The sequence below is a fragment of the Alligator mississippiensis genome, chromosome 6, assembly GCF_030867095.1.
Source record: "Alligator mississippiensis isolate rAllMis1 chromosome 6, rAllMis1, whole genome shotgun sequence".
Classification (NCBI taxonomy): domain Eukaryota; kingdom Metazoa; phylum Chordata; order Crocodylia; family Alligatoridae; genus Alligator; species Alligator mississippiensis.
Genome location: NC_081829.1, coordinates 68,223,975 through 68,247,043, shown reverse-complemented (window position 1 = coordinate 68,247,043; position 23,069 = coordinate 68,223,975). Strand labels below are relative to the sequence as shown.

At 41.3% G+C, this 23,069-nt stretch overlaps 1 protein-coding gene across 2 annotated transcripts in view; it reads left to right on the top strand.

Annotated features, from left to right (window-relative positions):
* The window catches only part of HTR7 (5-hydroxytryptamine receptor 7), a 56,843-nt gene extending 35,430 nt beyond the window's left edge, over positions 1-21,413 (top strand). The window contains exons 2-3 of one of the 2 annotated variants that reach the window (XM_019484263.2): positions 4,956-5,702; positions 19,353-21,413. In XM_019484263.2, coding sequence (XP_019339808.1) covers positions 4,956-5,702; positions 19,353-19,395 — 790 coding nt within the window. In that variant the 3' untranslated portion in view covers positions 19,396-21,413. Of the gene's footprint in view, positions 1-4,955; positions 5,708-19,352 lie in introns of both variants that reach the window. The other variant, XM_006268666.4, reaches the window with a different exon arrangement.
* Positions 21,414-23,069: the final 1,656 nt, after the last annotated feature.

Genomic DNA, 23,069 nt, shown 5'->3' with positions numbered 1-23,069 from the left:
CATATGTTCTGTTGCTGGAAGACTGAATCTTCAACTGAGGATGCAAATGAGGAAGCACATTCAGTGAGAGACTTGCATCCTATATTTCACAGGCTTTCATGCAAAGTCAGTGCTGAACTTGGACCAGTGAGACCAATAACCAACATATAAATGTGGTCCTATGTTAATTATGGTATTGTCTAGAGAAGACCCAAGTGCGCATTGATTGGACACTCAGTAAGGAAAAACTGTACATTCCTTCACTAGAGGGTTGAGTAGATTAGACAGAATAGTGGCAGAGAAAAGTAAATATAAGCCTCATATCACAGCCTTTAACTGAGCTACAGAGTTTTGTAAGATCATATAGGATGACTATGTTATGGAAAAGATGTGAACCCCAATATTTGGAGTCCTAATACAGTACCATAACCAACAACCATTCTTCTTTCTGGTGCAGTGACTGAGGAATCATCATTCAGAGTAGCATGACCTTTCTTTACACTTGGCAACCAGGTCTCAAGAAGGTGCAGATCCTCTGAATAATGCATTTGTCCAATTAATATTAAAAAATAACTGCATCCTATAATAGCTTTTGGAAGGTAATTTAATCATTAAGTAATGAAAAGCCTATTTTCTACTGAGTTTGATGCAGTAATTCAGAAATTCATGAATTTCTGTTAAGCCTTTTTACAATCTCCAGTGAATTAGATGACAGCAGTGACTTAAATTATTTTGGAAGTTGCATCTACATTTTCAAGGGTAATGGATTTCATTTAGTGAGTTAAGATGTGAAACTTCCAGTTTAGCAGAAGTAGATGGGGTGGAAAGGAAGCCAGTATATATTTTTATGTAAATCAATATATTTTAATTTCAGATGGCCTGCTTTGTGGAACTTGATGGCTTTGCACTGACACTATGTTTTGAAAACCTAATGTACTTTAATTCATGCCAGTATATTTTTGTTTATTATTTTTTGTTATATGTAGATGCCTTAAGGTGTACTATTGGGCATTCATGAAAACAAAGTACGTAATGTATAGAAACGTTAACCCCTCAAGCTGCATAAAGCTTACCTCATAGCTCTATTATTTGCAAAGACAAAATATGAAATAGTACTACAAGGCTTAGAAATACGTGACTGCTGCTACTGTTCATATTCTTCATGTTCAAAGTTTTCAGAAGGACCATATGGTATTGATTTTATGCATTTTAGTTAATATTTCTTAGAACTAATAATTTATTTACCTCTTTTTTTGGTATTGCCTAGTAGCCTCACAAATGGTCCCTTTCCATTCACTTCATTCTGAGTGTGCTGTGTTGTACCACAACTATTTATAGTAGCAACACCTTAACAAAAGGATGGCGCTAATAGCCAAGACTGGTCAACATTTTCTGGCCAGAATTAATTAAACTCTGCAGTATTAACTGGTTTTCTACATGCTGGACTGCTTGGGGAACTTGGTTCATTCAGTGACACAAATGTCCTGCTAGTGATTTTACAGACTAGAACATTCTAGGATTTTTTCTGTTCACCCACAGAGCTAAGCAAGAGATTCAATTCTAATGCAAAAAGGCAAGACAAACCCACATAATTCTTTCCTAAGATGCATGTCACTTATTCTATACACATAACATAATTCCATCCAACCAACAATAAGAACAGTTTCTAGCCCAGTTCCAGCCATGGCTTTATAAGCAGAGGTTATACAACTGCTAGACTGACCATAATTGGCTAGTATAGACAGTCAAGGTTGAGATACCATAAGCAAAGACTGCCCATGACAGTGATTGCCATCACTTCACAATCAGCTTGGATGACACTTTGACTTCCAAGCTGGAGTACACCCAGGTTCTTACTTAAAGAATTTGTATTATTAGCCATGTTTTGCCGAATTGCCATAAGAACATGTATATGGCATTTGACAGAATAACTATGCTAATAATTGGTTTTGTTGCCTGAACTAGGGGACCAAAGTCTTGGGTCATACCCCAAAGTATTGGTGGTTTATCTTCTTTTAATTGAAATTTAAATATTTTTTTGAAGCAGAACAGTCTTGAAACTACCAAAAAACACCATACTATGTCCAAAGCTTTTCAGATAAAGTATTCCTGATAGGGATATGCAAAATGGGCCGTATTCGATTTGGATTTGGATTCAGCCCAAATCAGGGAAAGTTATTTGATTTGTTGGTTTGGATCACTGTCCCCGATCCTCTTTGGCTGAATCTGAATCTGAAGATTTGATGCTGATTCAGAGAATCAGGGATTCGGCCATAGACACAGCTTTCAATGTTTTTTCTGCGTACCTTGAGGTACCAGGTGCGGCTCGTGAACACTGAGATGCTGGGATGGATGGAGCATCCCACAGGAGTGTGGGGGAGCCTCCCCATGTGCTCGGCAGCAAACCTGTAAGTGGATCGAAAGTACTTCTGGTCCACTTCCACATCCGCTGCCAAGTGGCGATCAGCTGCAGGGGGACCCCAGGTGCCACCCCAGACGCAGGAGGCACCAGTCACCGAGCCTGGGGGGGCCCTTGGCGCGGACCCAGAAGTGGACCAGAAGTGCTTCTGGGCCTCTTCTGGGTCTGCTGCCAAGTGCACTGGGGACACCACCCGCATTCTTGTGGGACACTCCCTCTGCCCCACCATCTCAGCATTCACAAACCGCCTGGTACCTTCCAGTACATAGAAAAAGCATGTAAAGCTGTGTCTGTGTCCAAATCGTAGAATTTTTCTGAACCTCTCTGAATCGATTCGGAGGGTTCCAATTCGATTCAGAGAGATTAAAGGGTCTCCTGATTCAAATCAGATTTGGAGGTTCGGCCACCGAATTGGGCCGAATCGAATCAGCAACTGAAGCTTTGCACAGCCCTAATTCCTGACACTCAACTCTTTCAAAATTTTATTTCAGGTATTTCTAAACAAAACAACATGAAGTCAACAAGAATTTATAAGATGAGTTTACCTGAATCTATTAACTTCCATAATCGGTTAAATTATTATATTAAAAAAATTCATGCAATTTAGAGCATTTTAATCTATTTTAGCGAGGAGATGAAGTCTTAAGATTGCACCTGCCTGATTTGGTATAGGAGCTCTCTAGCAGCCTTAGAGCGCATGCCCAGTTCAGGCCTCGGGGTGTATCACCAAGACTTGGGTGTTGGGCTGCATTCAACCCCAAGGGAGGCCCCGACACTTTCCTGCTACGACTTGATCTTCCTTTCAGTAGTGGGACTCTCCCTTGTGGAAACTTGTGGACTGGGTGCTGCCCCTTGTGGGTGTTCTTGAGGCTCCACCTCCCCTACATCCCAGCCATACACCAGCCTTCAGGACGACCAGGTGATAGATCGCCGGCTTGTCCCCTTGATGTTTGCTCTTGCTCTTGCCCCCTTTTGCCTGACCCTTGGTGTTTGTCTTTGCCCAGGGTGTCTATGGGTTTGGGACCAGTCTTGTCCCAACGTCTGCTTGGGCCTTATCTTTGGGATGTCACATTCGATGGGGCTGCCTCCGTGCCTCTTCTTGACCCTGTGGGTCGATTGGGGATGCCTTCCCCAGTTCAGGCTCTGGGTGCCCTTCAGGGTACTAATGTAAAACAAAGAGAAAAGAAAAAGAACAGCAGGGGTTTGGGCTTCAGCCCACCCCACTCATGGCTCCAGCATCTCTAGCCATTGGGATCCCTCAACGCTGTCCTCCTTGGCCCGGCTGCCCTGCTGAGCCGAGTGTTTATCCTTCAGGGGAGCCGGGACCCCTCTGGTGAGTCCCCACCTGGTCCCCCGCCAATCTGTTGCTTCTGCAACCCAGTAGCCTGGGAATCAGCTTCACCTCCTATCCCAGGCTTAGCGGCTGCCCCCACTGTTTCCCTGCCGCCAGCTTTTAAATCCACTGGGCAGCAGTTTTTGATGATGTCATCTGCCGGCGCTGCTCCCAGCCACAAATAAGTGGCTGATGAACCGTGCCAGTGGCTCTTCTTGGCGCAGTGAGGCTTTTCCTGTTGAAGGTAAGTAAGTCACCTCCTTAGGGCTTTTGGTTTTGTTCTTCGGGGAACTCACCCCAGCCTCGGGTCCCACCATGAGAGGGGGTTCCGGAACATCCGTTTGTGTCCCCCGGGATAAGGATATTTCTTTATATCTAGTTATGTAGAACAATCAGTCTGAGCAAAATGCATATGTTTCATTCTTATATTTAGGACAGATATATACTATAGAAATCAGGTAGTAGACATCATTTGATTAGTAAGTTGTATCATTAACCTATCCTTTCTATCACTATTAGTATTTTAATCTGTTTTCTTAGTCATTTGTAAGTCTTACATTCTCTGAGTTCTAGATATTTTAGGTCATATTAAACTTAAGGTATAATGTTACTTATGTTGTTCAAGAAATGCTTGATTAATGCTAAAAAATGGCATTCATCAAAAGAAGTAACTATAAAAAAATTATGAATTGAATGGTTCACAAATTCAGAGTTTTCCTCTCTAAAACATAATGGTTAAAAAAAATCACAATATATTTTATCAATTTTAGTGTCCTGGATCTGTAAGATTTCTGTATATTGTCTCTTGAAGGATCACACAATAATAATAATAATAATAATATTAAAGACAGTTATAGCATTAATGTTTCTTTGGGTAAACTGAGAACCATGCACCATGACTTGAATTCCAAAAGTTAGCCAAGAAAACTGAATTTTGCAAGAGATATCATTTTTCACTTAAACTTTCAGAATATTTTATAACACTTATGAGATTCTATGTCTGAGGTAAAAGCTTGGCCACACAGAAGTCAATGGGAGGTTTTCTGCTTTCAGAAAGATTGATCATAAATTAAATTGTCAGTTAGCTGAAAGTTTGAAAAGTACAGGAGAGAGAACATAAAATAAACCATATCACATTTGTTTAATGTCTTTATGGCAGACTGTATAAAATAGTTTTACTTATAAACGAATGTATCATGTAGTAACTCTGCATTATTGTTCTAGGTACCTTGGAATAACAAGACCTCTTACATATCCTGTAAGGCAGAATGGGAAGTGTATGGCTAAAATGATCCTGTGCGTATGGCTCTTATCTGCCTCTATCACTATCCCACCCCTCTTTGGTTGGGCCCAAAATGTGAATGATGAAAAGGTTTGTTTAATCAGTCAAGACTTCGGCTATACAATTTACTCCACTGCAGTTGCATTTTATATCCCAATGTCAGTGATGCTTTTCATGTACTATCAGATTTATAAAGCTGCCAAGAGGAGTGCTGCTAAACACAAGTTTGCTGGCTTCCCACGGCCAGAAGAAACTGAAGGGATTTCTGTGAATGGAGTTGTAAAACTACACAAGGAATCTGAAGAATGCACAAATTTTTCACGACTCCTTAAACACGATAGAAGAAACATTTCCATCTTCAAAAGGGAACAGAAGGCTGCCACTACTCTTGGAATTATTGTGGGGGCATTTACTGTGTGCTGGCTTCCATTTTTCATACTTTCAACTGCCAGACCCTTTATCTGTGGTACAGCATGCAGCTGCATCCCATTGTGGGTTGAGAGAACATTTCTGTGGTTGGGTTATGCAAATTCTCTTATTAACCCTTTTATATATGCCTTCTTCAATCGGGACCTGAGGACAACCTATCGCAATCTACTTCAATGCAGATATAGAAATATCAACCGGAAACTGTCAGCTGCAGGGATGCATGAGGCTCTGAAGCTTGCAGAAAAGCCAGAATTTGTGCTGTAAGGTCATTTAACCTTTATTACAAACCTTCGTTGTTTTGTACTCTAACTTTTCCCTCTGAGTTAGAAGGTGAATCATGACCCTGTACTTCTTGAAATCATTAATTGCCTGTTAGATACATCTACCAAACTTGGTCATAGGTCCTCACAGTTCTGCTGTAGTAAAGACTATTGGATTAAGACTTAGAATTTTTGAGATTTTAGTAAAATGCAATTTATTGTACTTTGAAGTTAAAACAGGAAAACTTGATACAAAACAGACAGGGAATGCTGTATTACTTGGGAGTATTCTTATTTTTATGTAATTTTTTTTTCACCTAATTTCCTGTGAGAAAAGTGTTTGAAGTTTCATGTCACCTTTGAACATCTTCTAATGATACTGAGTAAGTGCATTCAGTATAAATGAGACCATAAGCAGACTTAGAGTGACGCAATGCCCAAGCGATTAAGGTGTCTTGTTATGATTTCAGAGGCATGAGTCTCAGACTTAACTCCAGACTCGTTGTCAAAGTCATGATCCCATCCTGTCCCCTGAAAACATAACTGTAACATGTCAGGGTCCTAGGGGTGGCTGTGACGCCCCCTGGTAGCTCCATGACCATGCCCTGCTCCGCCCTTAGGGCACCTTCCCATATTATCTGCTACACCGTGATAGAATAATGATAAATAGGGAGGCTGCCCACAAACCTTTGTGTAGCCCTGGTTCACTGAACCCCTGGTAGGGTCCCCAGCACCCTACTAGTCCGTCCTGGTCCCTAGTCCCCTGGTTGGGCCTCTATAGTCAACTGTGCCCAGCTGGGCACCCAAGCCTTAAGGGCTAACTGCATGGCTCCAAATCCCCCCCTTTACCACACTCCATGCCTCACAGGTGTTACAAGGATGATGTTCCCTCTGTTGGGGTTTTGGCCTCCTCCCCTTTAATCCAGCTAGGCCTTCTAACCTGGGCCCACTGAATTGGACCTGGATCTGAGGCACTTGCCCTCATTTGTCCCCTCCATCACTGGGACCCTGGCCCCTGTCTTGTGGCTGTACCTTCTCTGGCACTGGGCTGTTGGCCCCGTCTCTATGCCTTGCACTATCTGCCCCTAGCAGGGCTCAAGGCAGTTATGTGCCTCTCGGGCACTAATGACACCTCCAAACTTCCCCTTCCAGCTTCATTCCAAACCTCCAGTCTAAACACAATATAAAAATAAGCCCCTGGGTTATAACATAACATAAAGGAATAACAACCCGCTGTCCCTTTAAGAGTGTAAGCCTTCACTCGCTATTACAGCATCCTGGGCTTCTTGTGAGCTCCCTGAGCCTCTCTGTTTCTGTAGGCAACAAAGCAGTTGGTCCAGCATCCCTGAGTGGCTCTCCTGAGTAGGAGCTTCTTTCCCTGTGGCTGCCAGGAAAAGAAACCCCCCTGAATCAGCCTCAGCCTTGGGTTTATGAGCTCCCAGGGCTCTGCTTGCATCCGGTTGGTGGACCACGGGCAGGTGCCTGCTAATTGCTTCATTAGCCTGTTGCCTTGGGTGACCTGCAGCTTTGGTGCTCTGCCTGGCCTGCAGTGCTCCTTGCCTAGGCTGCTTCTTCCCTTAAAGGAACAGAGAGCCCCCTCCGAGGCTCTCTGTTACAAAACTGTAAATTGATCATTTTCAGTTATCAGACCACTACCTCCTAGAGGCACAGATCACTGTTCTCCATTGCCCCTGTTGGGGTGATGGACCAGCCAGACTGGTCTGCCCTCAGAGACTCATGGAATCCCATTGACCTTAATGTCTACTCTGTTGATGGCCTGGCTGATCTGTGGTATAGCACACTGACCCTGGCCATAGACACCATGGCACCCAGGTGTCCAGTCCCCCTGGTACAAGGGGGAACCAAGACAGCTTCAGCTGGAGAGTAGGTGGCTGGAGCACAGTTGGCTCTCAAAACAGCTGGATTTATTTCTTGCTTGGGTCACTTGATCCCAGCTGACTTCCTGTCTATAGCAGGGGGGCTGGACCGGATGATCTTTTGAGGTCCTTTCCAGCCCCTAATATCTATGAAATCTGTGAAACCTGTGCCAAAGCCAGCCAATTGTAGTATGGATCTTTCTTCAAGAACTATGGTGTGGCAGTGGTGGCAACAAAGAAGCTTTTTTTCTCCACTGCCATTGCATCTTCCGAATGTCATTCAGTGGAACCAAGGCATGGTTAACCCAGCTTGTCCCTGCCCAGAGATCAAGTCTTCTTCAGTCCACTGTAATGAATTTGCACCAACTCTGCAGGCAAAAATTACCTGCCTCTAGACTCTGCTCATGGCCTTGATCAATGAACTTTGCCTGGAGATTGACAAGGGAAATTGCTGATCTTACTCGATCTTTCTGTGACTTTTGATATAGTTGACCACAAAGTATTGATCAAGCATTAACATGACCTGGTGGTTATTTGCCGAATAGCTCTTAAATTGGTTCTGTTCTTTCCTAGCACAGTGGTCCCTTAGGGTGTTGATGGGCAAGTACTCGTCATCCCCTTGGAACCTTTTTTGTGGGGTCCTCTAGGGCACCATCTTGTCTGCACTTATGTTTAATGTGTCTGTGAGGCCACTGGGGAATATTGTGTGGTGATTCAGAGTGAGATGCCACCAGTGTGATGATGACACCCACTCTACCTCTCTTCTCTTCTGACCTTGCCCTTGCAGACTCAGTCCTTTCCCAGTGCCTGGCTGTAGTTGAGGACTGGATGTGGGTGAACCAACTGAAACTTGGTCATTCATGTTTGTAGCCTTGGAGTGCTCCTGGTTCCTTTGCTGCACCTGGATCTTCATGTAGCAGTGGCTGTTCTGGCTAAGAGACCTTTTCACTCCATCTGATGAGAAGGCTGTGACCCTTTCTTAGAAATTCTAATCTGGCCATCATCATCCATACCTTTGTAATCTCAAGGCTGAACTATTGTAAAGTGCTCTGTGTGGGGACACCCTTAAAAATTAATTGGACACTGTAGCTGTTGCAAAACACAGTGGCCTGCCTTCTGTTGGGGTTGGGTCACCAGGAACATATAACTCCAGTCCTCCATCATCTGCAAGGGCTTTGTGGGTGCAATTCAGGTTACCAGTTTTGACCTATAAAGTCCTAACAGCCTGGGACTTGCATACCTAAAGGTCTGCCTTTCTCTCTATGCCCTATTGCGATCCCCAGGGTCAGTCAAGAGCAATCTCCTGCAATTACCATGAGTACATCAAGTCCTCTAAGTGAAAACATGCAGAGCAGTCTCAGAAGCTGCCCCTCAGCTCTGAACTCCCTCCCTCTTGAGGCTCACCAGAGCCCAAGCCTGGACATCTTTTGGAATCACTACAAGACCTTTCTGTTCAGGCAGGTATTTAACAACCAAAATTAGGCGGAGTGTTGTTTAGTGGGTCTCTGCTTTATTTGTTGTGTTGTTATTTTGTTTTATTTATTCTAGTTGCCCTTTTTAGTCGTTCTGCTTCCCTCTTTCTGCTGTAAGCCTCCCTGAGCCTTTGTTGGGAGGGGCAGCATATAAATTGCACAACCAACCAACCAATCAAACCAACAAACCAATCAAATAGCTGTTTGGGCTGCAAAGTCTAAGGCAGCTGGCCAAGATGTTAGCCACATCACACCTTGTGTGCTTGCTGCCTTCAGAAAGTTTCATGCCTTACCTCTCTAGATTTTGGTGGGCCTTTGATCTGTTTTAGTGACTAACCTAGATTTATATGGGTCACATTCTATGGTGGTGTGAATTGGTGCAACTATACTGACATCAGTGGTGCCATGCTGATTTAAACCAGCTGAAGGTTTTCCATCATGTCTAACACAACAAAATGCAACTAATTATAATCTATTTTAGGAAAAGCCATCTGATTTTTACCCAATCATGCTTATTCTAACCCTTCCCATTTCCCCCACATAATTTTTTATTAGCTGAGCCCTTTTCTCTAATCTAGGCTCCAGCCTTCCCCAGACTGAAGGTGAAGGTTTTGTTGATCTTACTGGTGTTCTTGGTTTACTTATAATAGTTAATTTATTACCCTCCTGGAGCAAGCCAAGTTTCTTGTGTTTCTCCCTTTTGTTTTCACCTTGTGTCTGTGTCCTATATAGAAGCTCATGTAGGAAACCATTTCCATCCCTGCTAATACGCATTAGCAACCGTTTTTCAAAATGTAGTAAATGTCAATCTCTTTTTCAATGAGGAAAAAAGTAATACTCGCCACCTGTTCTGAAAGCTGATGTTTGTTTTGCTTGTTGCCTTGCACACTGCAGCCTCTCTAAGGCCTTGATTGTGTTCTCGTTGAAATCAGCAGCAAATCTCCCCTAGACTTCAGTGGAGAAGATGAAGCCTTATAGTAATAATGGGCTTTCTAAAGAATGACAACTTACTTTGCACAAAATTTCAGATGAGATTCAAGCATTTCATGTTATATAGCAGTAGCCTTCACTCTTATTTTTTATTTCAGTTCCTTGCTAACACAACTTAGCATGTTATACATGTTAATAATTTTACCAATAACTTCTATATCCTTTCCTTATCGGTGTGCTGGATGACTTCCCTTCAGCTTCTATTCCTGATTTTGTTCTCTTCTCTCACACTAATTAGTTTACACATGCCTGTATAGCACACCTTTGCCATCTCCTGGCCCATTCTCCTGATCCAGTTATATTTTTTTCTTCATTTTATTGGTCTCTGTTCACATCTGTGAATATTAGAGATCACTCATACAACTGGACTCCTTACATTTTGTAAATTTTAAGATCAATAGAAAAGTTTATGGCTTTAGTAAAAGTAGTTTCAGTTTAGTTGACATTCAGCTGTTCCTGTTTCACAGATTTTGTAACTTCGTCCCTCTTGCTTTTTCCATGGCCTTTGCTCTAAGGCTTTTTCGGGGGCTGAGGTTGCAGCTCTGCACTTAGGTCTGCTCTCTACAGGCATTTATGGTTAGAGTGCCTCAGAACCACACCTTTAGGAAACAAGTGAAATATGCAACATAAAGCAGTCCCTCACAGCCAAAGAAGTGGGGCAACACTGGACACTGGGTAGTACTTTGCTAGCAACAAAAATCAGTCGGAGAGCAAGTATTAGACTGGGATCAGGCAATTAAGCATCCTGCTAGTAGCTAGAGGATTAGACATGGTTGTTCCCTCCGAATGCTTCTTGTCAGGGCTGGCTGTTTTCAAGGGACTGAGAGCAACCTACAGAAGTAAAGCAGAAGGCCCTGAAGCCTGTTTCTGAGTTACTACAGAGTGACCTTTTGAGGCATTACAAGCAGTAATTAGCACACCCAGCTGAACTAATAGAGAAATCAAATTAAACAGAGGAAAAGGCCTGAAAGGAGATATTATTCAAGAAGGCCTTAAATGGATAAGCCAAACATACTATAACATATCTTTAGCTTAAAATGTCAAAAGTAGTGTTTTATGTAACCAAATGTGTAATTGCAGCTGTAGATGTAATTTTTGCTATAAAAGATGCGTGCATTAAACTTCTTAGATTAGTTTTAAAAACAAGGCAGCCTTGTCAGTGAAGACCATAAAACAAAATGAAAAGGAAAACAGGATAATGGCAAGCAGCATTCCAACATGATGAAGAAAAGAGATAAGAAATCTTTGCCTCCAGAATTGCAATTTTCATGACATAGAGCCCAGCTAATTGGCACCTCTCAAGCCTGTAGAAAAACTAGTTCAGTCCAGTGCCCAAAGTCCCAGTGAAATCAAGAAATTTAAACAAAACAAATCAGAGAATGTTTATTAAAATAAGCCATATATAAATATAGGATATAGACTGGATGAAAAATGGGAGAACTCAACAAATTCAAGAAGAGCTGCTATCAGTCTGCATGCCACTCTCCTGAGTCTCTCTAACCAGTTTCAGTGAGAACCTATATTGTTCTGTCAGGTAGCTAGATAAACACTTTCCCAGTGTCTATTCTTGTGCTTCACAGTATAAATAATAAAAAGTTGGGCTGTAGACCTGTCTCTTGTTTCTTTTGTCAGTAGCCAGTCTCCCAGTACATCTATTATCCTAGGTAACAGAGTAGCTGCTCTGCGGTAGATTATTTTCACTTATTTGCCACTTTTGTGGTAAAGCACAGGTGAGGTCATAGGTCACAACAGGAGTTTTGACTCCATGGGGAGAGAGAGTCACTAATCTGATTTGGGTAGTAGCAATACTCTGCCTGCTACCACCGGGAGGGAGTTTTAACTGTACCGTAACTCAGTGTTTAAGCTTGCAAAAGAGGGCCTGATTATAGATAGGCTGCAGTTTTGTCTCTCTAAAGGGTGAATGGTCCCAAGTTTATGATAAAACTCATCAGCTGAAGGAAGCTAAAGGAAAAACAGTTTACTGAACTTCTGTCCTGGATGACCTCTGTCCCCAACATCTCAGGATGCTTTTCACCTCCCCTGCCAACCCTTCCCTCGCAAAGTGGGCAAGCTAGTCTTGCCCAAGCTGTCTGCTCCAACTGAGTAGGGAGGCAAGGTCTAGCGCCCCCCAGCTTCTGGCCTGGGCCACTGCAGGCATGTGGCTGCATTTCCAGAATCAAAAGTGAACATCTGTTCACTTGTTTATCAGTTCAATCTACACAGCTTAAACTAACCTATGCAGATTTAATCGATTCAGCCTTGGCCTTTTTGATCATCTGTACTTAGCCTAAGTGCCACTTCTTGTAACCAACCATAGCCCTCTACTAGTCTTGGGCCAGAAGTAGTCAGAGCTGAGCCACAAATTACTGCTAAAGTAACTTAGGGCCTTTGTACATGCAACAAAATTGGCCTCTAAAGTGGCTTAATTGCCCTTTTGCACCGCTTTAATGGTGTTGCTACTTGCATGCTCGGCAGTGAATTCCACTTTAATGGCGTTGCTATTTACATACTTGGAGGCGTATTCTGCTTTAAATGACTTTGTTATGTAGCAAGGTAAAACGCATCCGAGGTGTTTTAGCTTGCTACCTAACGAAGTGCAATGGTGCGTGGGGTGCTGGAAGCCAACATGTTTGGGAAAACTCAGGCTTGGCAGGCTTCCAGAGCCATGTGCACCATCCCTGCCACTTTCTCCCATCACCAGCACACCCAGCCACCCTCCTGCTGCCTTGCCGCTCTGCCTCAGGGGCAAGTCAGCCGTTCCCGGGTGGTCCCAGGTGGCAGGGATGGTGCACGGGGTGCTGGAGCTTACCAGCCTCTCCTGTGGGGCGGGGAGGAGGGGCAAGCTGCCGGCAGGCTGAGCAGTCTCTGAACTGCAGGGGACCCCAGTGCTTCTCTCCACAGTGGTGGCACACCCTAGGTGGCACCCGCCTGCTGGTACCCAGGCCGGGTGGTGCCGGGGGTTCACTGCCACCATGGAGGGAAGCACTGGGCCCCATGCAGCTCAGGGGCTGTGCAAGCAGGCTGGCTCAACTGAAAGAAAATAAAAGTGGCGAGGAGCGTAATCTTCTATTTTTTTTTTTTTTTTTTTTCCCTTCTGGAGCCTGCCTGCCTGTCTGAGCTGCGCAGGGTCTGGTGCTTCCCTTGGCAGCTGTGGTGCTCCCCAGGCAGCTCCTGCCCACTCAGGAGCTGTCTGGAGGGGTGCTACAGGCTGTAAAGATTGGGCCTCTTAGCCCTTGTGTACATGCAATGGGTGTTTAGTTCTCCCTAAATTGAAATGGTGGAAACGGTAGGTTTTTAAAAACCTACCCTTTCAATTCAGGAAGACCTAAACTGAACTAAACCCTCATTGCATGTACAAGCACCCTTAAACAGTAGCTCTGGGAAATGCTAGGGTGAGCAAAGAGAATAGTAATTCCTTTCTTCCTAAGAATTGCTTCTTACTGCAGGATAGAGAAGCTTAAATTCTGGTAATCAGGACCATTGTGCAGTTATTTATGAAAATGTTAAGTGATTTGCATAATTGCTCCAGATTTCTGCTTTATTTTAAAGGTGTGGTAGTGTAGTGACCAGTAATGCTTTCCAGATACTTAGTAGGCATTTGGCTCTGAAGGAACTAGTTTCAGCCCTTTATTTGTTTATAAAATCCTCTCTCTTTCTCTCCGTTTCTCCAGGCCTTTCATTTGTCCTTTTGGATAACAATCTGAAGAGCAAAACTCTGGGAAGAATCAGAACAATTTTTATTTTATACAGCTCTGTTAAATGCTTTTTTTTAGAAGGCTGTCTGTCTAAAAACTGCTCACAGTGCTAGGGACTTTATCTTTACAGAGGCATTTTATCAAGATAAGCATGCCAGCCTAGATCCTCAGCTGTAGCTAACAGTAAAACTCTGGAAAGAGAATGTGAAAGTGGGATTTGTACTGACTGTGACTTCAGGCTGGCTGTGTGCTGGTTCGGTTCCCTACTTAGCTCACAGTACACTATAAACAATACTAACTGCTAGTGACTCCATGGTGCTGACACCTGGGTGATCTCTGGGTACTCTGACCTGTGCTTTATATGCAGGTATAGGATGTCTGTGCTGGCTGTGGTGATTTTCCTGCAAACACATCAGGTTTATTAGGGAAGTGTTAGAGATAGGGCACAAAGTGGAAGAGGAGAAATTCTGAGCAATACCTATTATTTCATTTTTTAGCAACATTACTTAGGTTCAGATTACTTGTGATGAAGAATTTACAGCTTGGATGGTTTTCAGAATACTTAGCTTACTATCTGGGACTAATCAGAACAGGAGATATATTAAACAGTTTTTAAAAAGCACAACCAGTGAGTACGGGTATTGATTACTAACTAGATGTGGCACATATTTGTCTATTTAGCTATTTTTCCGTCTTCTAGCTAGACACTTTTACCTTATGACAGGACAACAAACATCCAGTAGATAAAATATTGCAATACTTTTACTATGCATTTCAGGAGCATAGTTAAGAATAGGTCAATTACACACAGAGGTTCAGGATATGATAAAGATTAAATAAAAGGTATCTTGAAGATGGTGCCATATATTTTCCCCCTTCCCCATAACCATCTTAACTTTCTCTTTGATTTTTCTTGTATTTCAGGAAAAAACTACTCAAGTGCTAACTTCTCTTTGGGAAGCACAGAAACAAGTTATCAACAGATCTAGTAGTAATTAAAAAAATACTATTCTTAATTTCCCTTAGATTCTGTTTCTGTTCTTTAAAAGAAGATGACATCTCTGTATAAAACCTACTTGCAAAAGCTATATTTATTATTCTTTGTTTAATTAGGTATTGCTACAGAGGAGACTCAAAATTGCTTGGAAATATGTTTATACTTGGGTTTTACCTCCTCTTTTGAAACTCCTTAATAATAGAACTGGGAGTTTTGAGCATTTTTCCTACAATGCACCTCCCAATTAGGCAGACCCTCTTTCAGTTAACACTGTGGGAAGGACAGAGTGCATGTAACCTCCTGAAATGCGTTCATGAGTCCCAGATTAATTTTCCCTCCTGCAAACATAATGCAAGAACATTCGCTTTCTTCAATGTCCTGATATATAGTTAATGTTGGAAAAATATGTTGATGTTTAATGCAGCTATAACTTTTCCCATTACTGCTGTTTTGGCATATATGACCTACTTGTAGCTGGTGCTAATAAAATCACTTAAGGCAGAAGCACACATTGAAATGACTGTATTCCCAGAAGAGAGAGCTTGCTGTACTATACTGTTATAAACTACTGAAATACCAGATAAGATAAATATTTGCCTTTTAGATCTGCTCACTCAATAAGACATCAACATTTTTTCTTGAATACAGCAGATGTGTGGTCTTGTTAGTTCTAGGAAATTGTGTATACAGTACACTTACTTTTAATTTCTACAAGGAAGGAGAGAATCACTGTAACAAGCTTCTGTCATTTTAAGAATGCAACCAATTAGACTCAACAGCATAAAAGTCAAAAGAATTAATTGTCTGACTGCATCCAGCATTTTTGACAGCAGTCACTCCCAATGACCAGGATACTTCAGACACATCTACCATTTCAATTTTGCATACCATATGGTGGAATATGGCCACTAGAAAGACATAATTAGACAAACTGGAATGAAGATATGTTAAAATGATACTTTTCAAAAAGGCATTTTGGGGATGTCTCCACCTTACAAGGCATGGCAATGAAATACTACTACAGTGATTGAATATCAAATAGAAATGGACACAAGACTCTAACTGCATAGTAGCCAAAAACACTGAACAATAGTGCATCACAGCACAGACAGTGCTAATATACTATTGCACAGTATAAATAAATAAATTGTTTAAAGAGTATAAAAAGTATAAATAACTAAATAAATGTGCAATAATGACTGTGCAGTAGCATCTTGTGTAGATGCACCCAAAGGGTAGTTACTTGCTTCTAGGTCAGGGGTGAGCAAAATGGCAGATCTGGCAGGCAGCCGGCCCCATTTCCGATCAGCCCCTGCCCTCATTGCTGTGACCAGTTTCCCTGGAGACCCCAGTAGTGGTGGCAACATGACAGGGTGGGGCCAGGGTTTCCATGGGGACTGGCCCCAACAGCTCTGGTAGGGCATGCGGCTGAGTCGGGAGCTGCTCCTGGGCCAGGGCTGGGATCTTGTAGTGGTGATAGCAAGGTCCAGAGCCAGGACACAGCTGTGATCTGGTGCCTGCTTTCCCCTACCCAGGCATGTGGGCAGCGGATCACATCTCTGTTCTGGCTCCGGACTACACTGTCACCACTGCAAGATCCCAGCCCCAGAGCAGGTCGATGCCCAGCTGTGCGCACCCTGCCAGTGCTGCTACGGTTGGCTCCCATGCAAACCCTGGTCCTGCACTGTCATGACGCCACCACTGCTGGGTTCTCCATGGAAACCAGCCACAGCAATGCAGGCAGGGGCTGCTAGGAAATGAAATCCACTGTGGACCCGATCCAGCCCCGTGGGCTGAGCTTTGCCCACCCCTGTCCTAAATGGTGCATGCCTATTATAGGGATAAGCTTGATTTCCCTGCATTATGGACCAGATTTTAGTTGGTGCAGAATACTTAAAGTTGCTTACCAGAACCTAGGCAGAGTCATTATTGTGTTTTACTAGGAGATTTTAACTTCAGAATGAGTGTCACAGGGGGAGAGGTATGTCTTCTATGGTTGGATCAATTCTCCAGGATCTGCACAGTCTATTTGTTGCTCTTTTTATTGTCCTGCCATGTAAGAGGGCCAGACATCTACACTGATAGGATGTGATTATAAAAGTCTATCATAGAAATCAGAAAGGATTAAAATGCTGAAGCATCTCTAATTGCATACATAAAAATGATAGATGTTTCTATTCAGTAATGAAATCAGACTTATTTTGACAATGTATGGATTACAGGATTGTTTCATACTTATCCTTAAATTTCTTTAAAAACTGCTATGAACAGGCAACTGGAATGGCAAATACCAAACGTCGTGTTAAAGGCTGTAAAAAAACAAAACAAAAAACCCAAAAACAAATCTAGAATTAGAAGTCACCATCCTACTGCATCTTCAGCTTACACCAAATCTCTCGCTTCCTCCTCCCTGTCCCAACCGTTCAGATAAGATCAACAGAAACAGAAGAATCTGAATACAAATAAAGGTATACAAATGCAAATACATATAAATTATAGCCCTTGTGCAAAGAATTCCTATCAACTTCCATCAAGGCAAGAAATTGAGAGCAAGAAATCATCCTATATGACAAAATTTATTTTGGATTCATGCAATACATAAGCACAAAATGGCAAGTTAAAGGCAGAGTGGATGACCTATTTGGGCTTTCTTAGGCATGTACAATTAACTATTTTCAATTTTAAAAATACATGAATAGCTGAAACCTGACCTAATCTTTTATTACCAGTATTATTACTACTACTACTATTTTTATTTCTTTTCTTTATATTTAGTTTTGACCTTGGATATAATTGTAATAAATCTTTTATTACCAGTATTATTATTACAACTGTTTTTTTATTACTATTTCTTTCCTTTACATGTAGTTTTGACCTTGGATATAGTGATATGGTTAGTTCTCATAAATGAATAACATCTATATTTTAATTTTAATTCACAATGTATATGACTTGCTTAATCTATTTCTGCCTTGTGTCCCACTGTAAGATTGCTTTTTTGTTTTGTTTTGTTTTTATGTTGGTCTGTATTGTGCCTTCCTTTGTTCAATTTCTTTCCCTTTTGTTAGAGTGTTTCCTTGTGATAAAATACGTGAAAAGAGTGCAATTGAAATGATTGTCTGTTAAAGGGCCTGCTGCTGCCTTCTGTTATGTAAAGTCACATGGATTTTAGTAGCAGGACTCACAGGAGAAGGGGCCCTGGTCAGATAAAAGGGACCACAGTGAACACAGCATGCTGAGGGAGTTGGTTCTGCAAACAAGTCAGAAATTTCAGCTGAGTCCGTATTAAGATCACCCTTTTGTTGTACTTTTTCCCCCCACTAGGACTTAATTCAGTAGTCCAAAGGCAGGGTTGCACTGCAGCAGTGGTATGGTGGGGCTGAGACACCTGTGAGTGTACCTTGTCCATCTGATCCCATTGACATCTTCCAAACACAGAAATACATTGGTGAGGATCATCTGCTTGACCTCTGTGACAAGTCTGAGAACATCTGTGTGTGACCATTTCTGATCAGACTCATCAGCTTACTTTTGGGTTTGGAACATATATGCAGGAATGAGGTGGAGGGGAGGGGGATGGCGGGGAGGCAGGATTTGCTCAGAAATGGCCTGGACAGAGCACCCTACCACTGTGATGTAAAGATGTTCTAAGTAGCTAAGGATCTCTGTAGGAAGTAAGAGAAGGAGGGAGTTTTCCTATAGGATAGAATAACTGTTGGTTCCAGCCACAGATCCACTACTGCTCTCTTCAGAGGGCTTGCTTTTAATGTAGTGGAATTACTCGCATGCCAAAGTGCTTTGGATCAGGGCCTGAGTGCTCAGTAACTTGAAGTGTCAAGACAAAACTCTCCTAGAAGCTGTTTCAGAGGAGGGATACTGGAGTGGAGCACAGCTCAGCTCTGAGGTGAAGGGACTGAAGGTCCCCTGCATTGGGTACCCAAGTCCCGTCCTGTCTTTTTCATAACAGAAGCCTACTCATTGCACACTAGTTCCACTAGACTTTGTTCAGTATCAGAGGAGACGGGCAGGATTTGGCCCCAAGTAAAATTACCGTGTATTTCAGATTAATGACAATGTGATGTTCTTCCAAGTAAAATAAATATCTTGTGTGACATTGTTCTGTGATATAGCTAAAAATTATTTTGCAAAATTGGGGGAGGAATCTTATGGGCCTCATTTTAATCTGTTTTTGTGCTAGAGATACTCTCTTGTCATATGAATGAAGTAGGGTAGTTATGTCCACCCTAGGAATTCCCCTCTATGGGAGGGTGGGCTGGGGTGGGCTGTGGGTTTCAACATGCTGTAGTACAGCAATCCTTGTTGGCACTACTTGTTGGCCAAGTATGGGTTGCCTAAATTATACTGAAAGCCTTTTTACCCTCATAGCAGCTAAGAATCAGAAAAGCACAAAGATGTCTAGATGTCTTAAATCTGGTGTAGCTGCTTCCCTTGGGCTTAAGCTTTGTGCTGAACCTCTTACAAAGATCAAATTCATTAAAGGTCTAATGCATCTCCCATTAAAGTCAACAAGGTTTTCAGTGGGAGCTGGATCAGAGCCTGTAGGTTACTCCAATACAATTTCCCTTCTAATGCCAACTTTTTTTCACCCCTTAAAACAGGAGAAGCTCTGATTACTCAAGGAAAAAGAGTCATGACTCTTGACCAAATGGGCAAATTAGTCAGAAGCTGTCAAGGCATGACCACAGAAAGAAATGTGATGAAGATTTAGTCTCTGAAGAAATGGATGGATTTATGAAATGTACTTCTTCATCTTCTGATGGGAATGCTTGAAAAAAAATCAATGAGCTTAATACATTGCACTTAAATGTATTTCTGTTGAAAGTGGTGACATCTCATTTATTAGCGAGACAAATGCTGTTGTGTACAAATGAAAATAGTTTTCTTTTGGAGAAAGCCAAATCATTTTAGCAATAAGCTGTTTGACGCTCAAGGGGGGAAAGATCAACTAAAAGCCAGGAAAGTAAAATGTTGTACAAATTTCCACCTTTATTAATATAAGTAGAAGAAAGTATTTATTTAGGTTTCCCATGCCTGTGGGTTACAGCATTGCTATTAATATTCAGGGATCATCAGTGGTACAGAATGTATTTTGTTGTACTATAAACATATTTTTCAAAGGAACAGTGGAAATCAGGAGGCATTCAAGGCTGTTCATGGTGTTGAAAATATTCTTTGTATTTTAGCATTCAGAAAGGCAACAATAAAAGGCTGATTGATTTCTTTGGTAACAGGAACTCAGTGGCACTAACCAGCTAAGGTCTTGTCTAGTTACTCACCACTGCTAAAAGTTGTAGTTGGTCTTCAAGATAAAAATAAAGCATAATTCATTGGTCCCATCTCTGAACTTGTTATGAAAAAGGTGCCTCATGGATTATGACAAACACCGTGAAACATAAGTAAGATGTACATAGTTTACAATCTAGGAGTTAATTTATATACTTGTTAATTTTGTTTTAAGGTAATTTTTGTGGTGTCAGGATATACAAACTATTCACTTTGTAATTCAAGTAACTGTAAAAAGTGAGCGCTTCAACATTCATACTCCCAGTTTCTGCAAATTGTGCATTAAAATACCTTTGAATCTTATTTGGTTAGTTGAATTTCATGTGGGTTGGAAGCATATGTTGTTGTGATTATGATAGACTGCCAGAATACCCTATTATCCTTGTATGAAGTAGCCAGGATGCTATTCAGTACCTCATTAATGGAATTAGTCACCATAAACTCTGCATTTTAAATAAAATGAATGCCTTTTATAATTCACTTTGATCTCCTAAAAGGTACAAACTCACCATATAAGTGATATAGTAAATATTGATAATCTTTATATATTCAGTGTAGGAGGGGGAAAGACATTTATTGGGAGTGGCCAATGAAGCAGATTTTGATGTATTATACTGGTACATCTTCAGGGTAACACTATTTGCATCTCTGTAATTTTGATTACAGCTGGATCAGAAAAAAGCCCAGTATGTAAAACTAATGAGTAAAGATTTAGGGGAGAAGATGGATTCATGAGTGACACTAAAATCCAAAGCCTGCAGGTTAAATCCAAAAGACAGTGAATCTTCTAAAACTAGTTTCTAGCTTGAGATCGGTCTGTCATGACTTGTGTTCAGAAGGAACTAGACTGTCACTCTTTCCTTATAGATGAAGCTGCACCAAAACCTTAGGATATTTGATAGAATAACTGTACATAATTACATCCATCATGTAAATGAATTTGTCTATGTACTAATATTAACATTTTCTGTGAAATTCAGTTTAAAAAAATGCTGTAACATGAAATTTAAACTATATCTTATTTATAAATGTCAAAAGAGAAATTTTGTTTGACAGCTAAAGAAATGTGAATGCTTCAACAAAGTAAACAGTAATGGATGAGTATCTGCAAGTGAGGCGAGAGATGCTAAATGTTTTTTAACAACATTACCTCTTCAAAATGCAAGTAGCAGCAAATATGTATCATCATAGTATCATTTCTGCCACAGCCAGTGATTTTGTTTTCGTTTTATCAAAGGCATTTTCAAGGGCACAAATGAAGTTTCCTGATTAATTTTCATTTCTTTGTTATGTTATAATATCTTGAAATAAATAGAAACACCATAATTTTATGATACTGCTGAGAAAAATGGTATCAAATAAAGTATGTCCTGTGAGCCTTGTCTCATGATTCCCTTCCTCCACTTAGGCAAGCTGGTGGAGAGTGTTGCCTCATAAGACGTTTATGATCCACAGCTTATTTCCAGTACTCTCCAACAAGAGTTAAAACTACTAAATCATACAAACATAATAGCAACCATAATAGAAATTTGGACTAGAAATTTGTCGTGCAACACAGAACTCATCATTCTTTTATGCAAACCCACCTCTTTCTAAGTAGCTCCTACCACACTGGACAGTAGATGGCAGAACTCACTTTGTTAATAAGAGGCAAAGGCATCCCTCGAGTAGTACATACTCAGCACAGGTGAATCAAGGACTACATACAACATGCTAGAGAGTTTGAAAGGTAGCTCTGATGACATACAAGATTATCCAAAGGTGATTTGCATTGTTATGGTAACTTCTATCTGCAAATCTCAAAAACACTCTGCAAACATTAAGACTTAAGTTTATACCACTGGCAAATTGCCATGATCCCCATTTTCCAGTGAATAACACTGTTCTAGTGACCTCTCCAAAGGCAGACAAAAAGTGTCACAGAGCTAGAAACAGAATCCAAGGTGCCTGACTCCAAGATCAGGGTCTTAAATAAAAACAAAATGAAACAAAAAAACAACTAACCCAACTTTCTTCGATTGTCCTTTTAGATATTCATGTTGCTTCTTTTAACATCAGGTCTAAGTATCTTATAAAACACTTTACAATTAGTGTAGAGTAATCATTGTTGTTAGTTTTGTAAATCACAGGTGATATTGTAGTAATGATTAGACTAATTTCAATAGGGTTGCAAAGAAATGGGAAGGAGGCAAGTGAAATCACATAGTTTATATCTCCGAGTTCTCTATGCAGTCCATGTTTAAATATTATTTATGCAGGATGAAGGAGAAGGCAATATAGTAGTCCCATACATTCAACTGATTCTATAAATGAACACTGTTACCAATATGATATGTTGCATGGTAAACCAGCCTGACCTGATCGCCAACGGGGTGGAAGAAACAGCTGAAGTCAGAGAACATAATAATAACAATGAAAAAGGCACATGGCAGTATTTAGTTTGCTAGCATCTATACCCAAAATGTTTTAGTCCATGCTCCCCAAAATTCCTTTCTGTCACTAGCAAGTCCAAAAATCTCCTAGGGTGGCAAACTCAGGCTGCACTCAACTCCCACAGAATATGAGTTTCTCCCTACGTCTTCCTTTGTCACAGTTCTCTTCTTTTCACTCTTTCAGCCTTCTTAGATGCTATAACACCTCTCCTGGTGCCTGGCTGATCTAGACCCCAGATACTTCCTATTCCCAGCAGCCTCTGGGAAGATTAATGATGGGACACAGCTGGAAATAGCTGTTTAGATTTTTTTTTACCATCAATCAATCACAGGCACATATAGGATCACAAATTCATTATATAATCCTTATAATGGTGTGTGTGTTCAAATATGATTGAAAAACTCTGGATGCCCTCCCTCAATTTTTGGATGTCAAATTTAAAGACACGTAAAAGAGCCCAAATTTTAAAAAAATGGTGAGCAACTGCCCACTGAAAATCAGTCCCATCAAAAAGATTGAACCACTGAAAATCAATAGTCCCAAGACATGGGTACAGTGAGTACGGCAAGCTATGCATGGAAACAGCAAACAAATAAGAA